Genomic DNA, 2,908 nt, shown 5'->3' on the forward strand with positions numbered 1-2,908 from the left:
CTGATTCTATAGACGAGTCTCAGTACCCGCTGCATACTTCATCATGATTTCTTCAAAGGATGGCTTCTTCTCCACTGGCTTGGATGTAGTGGCAGTAGGATCTATAGATTTACACAAGAAGTTCGGATGATTCTTCCAGTCTGGATTATAAGTATTGATGTACGGATTGTACGACTGTCTCCCTTGATTTCCCATGAAATTTGCCGCATCAATCTCAAATACTTGCTGTTCCTCGGGCTCCTGAGATTGCACTTGATTGGCTGGAGCTGTCTGCATAATTGCCATCTAATGAGTAAGAGCATCTATTTTGGCATTTAGTGCTGTTAGTGCATCGACTTCTAGTACTCCAGCCTTTTTCTCCTTCTTAACATATGTCCATCCAATGTTGCTTTCTGCCATGTTTCCAATGATTTCCCATGCCTCTGCTGGTTTCTTCCTGAATAGGCTTCCGTTAGCAGCAGTATCCAACATGGATCGAACAGATTGATCAACCCCGTTATAGAAGGTCTGAGTTTGCTGGCTTTGAGTAAGATTATGATTAGGACACATCCTCAACATCTTTTTGAATCGAGTGCAAGCCGCATGTAGAGATTCAGATTCCTTCTGCCTGAATGTGATGATGTCAGAAAATAGTTTTGCCATCTTCGTGGGAGGAAAATACTTATTCAGAAAAGTCTGAACAATTTGGTTCCATGTAGAGATAGAACCCGCAGTCAATTCATCCAGCCATTCAAAAGCTTCTCCTTGTAGAGAGAATGAGAATAACCGCAGTCGCACTGCATCAGATGTTACCCCATTAGCCTTAAAAGTGTCGCAAATCAACAGAAAATGCTCCAGATGAGCGTAGGGGTCTTCCACAGATGTACCCCCAAATCTTGCTTGCAGCTCAATCATCTGAATGATTGAAGGCTTCAATTCAAAATTATTCGCCTCGACAGTAAGGCAAACGATGCTAGATCCATAGCCTTCAGTATGTGGATGAATGATGTCTAGAACAGTTCTGTTGTCCGCCATTTCTTCTTCTGATTCAGATTCTGTTTCAAGTTCAAGATTTATAGATCTCTTGGCCTTTCGGATTCTGATGAGCGTGCGTTCGATCTAAAAATCAAGTGGTAATAGCTCCCTGGATCGAATGCTATGAATGCACAAGAAATAGTACCAAAAAATACCAAGAATAAAATTCAGAATTTATGAAAATAAACAAAGTCTAATCTCAAGCAAAATAAAAATTCTGATATCAAACAGTCCCCAGAAACGGCGCCAAAAACTTGACCGGCTAAATCGGTGTGATTAAGAATCTACTGGCAAGTGCACCAGGTCAAATTATAATAAAGTGGACAAAGGTCCGGATGTCAAACCCATATGGACTGTATAATTATGAGTACCAGAATATGGTTATTCCTACTTAATCTAGACTAATTAATAAAAGTGATTTCAGATTTTAAACTAAAACTTAAATAACAACTAAATTTCTACTCCATAAAAGCACAGCAGAGATTTTGGATTAAAATTCAATTTGGGAAAAGCTCGATCAAGGACTCACATAGGTACCAGACAAATTATGTAACAAGTAGTTGATTCAAGACTCAGAATTAATCTTAATTCACGGGAATTCTCCTAAATTGTTCGAAGGACTATTTCTAGAATAATCAAACCTATTCAAATATTGACGGATTAATCTTTCGTAATTCTAATCAAATTTGAACGCATTACGAACGGTGAAAATTCAGTTTACACCCAAACCACATAATAAAACCGAATTCTATTTCTAGTCGGTTTTACAATATGTTGATTATCAAAGTGATCTAAATCGAAACCTCATCTTTTGACTTGGAATCGATTAACATGCAAGAAAATAACTGTCCAGGTAAATCACACGACAAATATAAATTCGATAATAAATAAAATAAGATCAAGTCTGAAAATTCTCAAATAAACATCCAATTTTTCTACATAAATTTTCTGGCCCAATCATGTGGCCTTGATCGAAAGAAAAAAAACTACTCAAAGTTCAATATAATTCAAGAACAAAAGTTTTTAATCCAAAACATCAACTAGAAATCAAAAATAAAAAGAAAATAAGAAGGGTATCAGAGATGATAATCTGCCGCCTCTTGCCTTCAAAGATGTTGTGTAAAACTTATTCTGATGATTAAATTTGTATTTATATGCCCAAGGGTCCTCAGAAGATAGTATCCTTCCCGAGCAAGAGTTTCCTTTTTTAAAAATTCTGCGTGCGTCTCTCGCTCGAGCAAGCACAAGTCTCGCTCGAGTGAGCAACTTTATACTCGGGAATTTCTTTTCTTGCCTCGCTCGTTCGAGCGAGCATAGCCTCTCGCTTGAGTGAGAGTACTTCTGCCTCGATGATCGTTCTTCGCTCGCTCGAGCAAGCATAGCCCTTCGCTCGAGCGAGAATACTTCTGGACAATTTCTGTTCTCACGAGCTCGCTCGAGCGAGCATAGCCCTTCGCTCGAGCGAGTGCAACTCTGTCCAAAAATCAGGATTTTGCCGAGTTTCCCAACAAAATGGACCAGGAAGAGTATTATGCAGACAAATACATTAAACATGCTAAAACTAAATAAAACAATAACAAAAACAAATGAATGCATGAAAAACAAACACAAAAATATGCATACGAAACACAGTTATCAAACACAAATAAGAAATCAAATGAAACAATGTAAAATTGTTCCATAAATTTAACAGTTTTTATATAAATGTGAGATATTTATTTTATTTAAAATATAATTATGAGATAATTATATATTTGGATTATTATAGTAATATCCAAATAAAAATCAATAATATATTTTATATATTGAGAATATATATTATATTTCTAAAAGATTTGATTTCTTGGATTTAAATTTGAAATTCTTGAGATTCTTTAGGATTTGTGAAATCCTA

General features: G+C 36.2%; 1 protein-coding gene across 1 annotated transcript; it reads right to left on the minus strand.

The window, feature by feature from the left end:
• Positions 1 to 285: 285 nt before the first annotated feature.
• Positions 286 to 1,014, minus strand: LOC140889077 (uncharacterized). Its single transcript, XM_073296781.1, has 2 exons — positions 793 to 1,014; positions 286 to 516 (listed from the first exon to the last, which is right to left on the minus strand). The coding sequence occupies exons 1-2, from the start codon at positions 1,012 to 1,014 to the stop codon at positions 286 to 288; spliced, it is 453 nt and encodes a 150-aa protein (XP_073152882.1).
• Positions 1,015 to 2,908: the final 1,894 nt, after the last annotated feature.

Source organism: Henckelia pumila, chromosome 3, assembly GCF_033568475.1.
Source record: "Henckelia pumila isolate YLH828 chromosome 3, ASM3356847v2, whole genome shotgun sequence".
In the NCBI taxonomy this organism is placed as follows: domain Eukaryota; kingdom Viridiplantae; phylum Streptophyta; class Magnoliopsida; order Lamiales; family Gesneriaceae; genus Henckelia; species Henckelia pumila.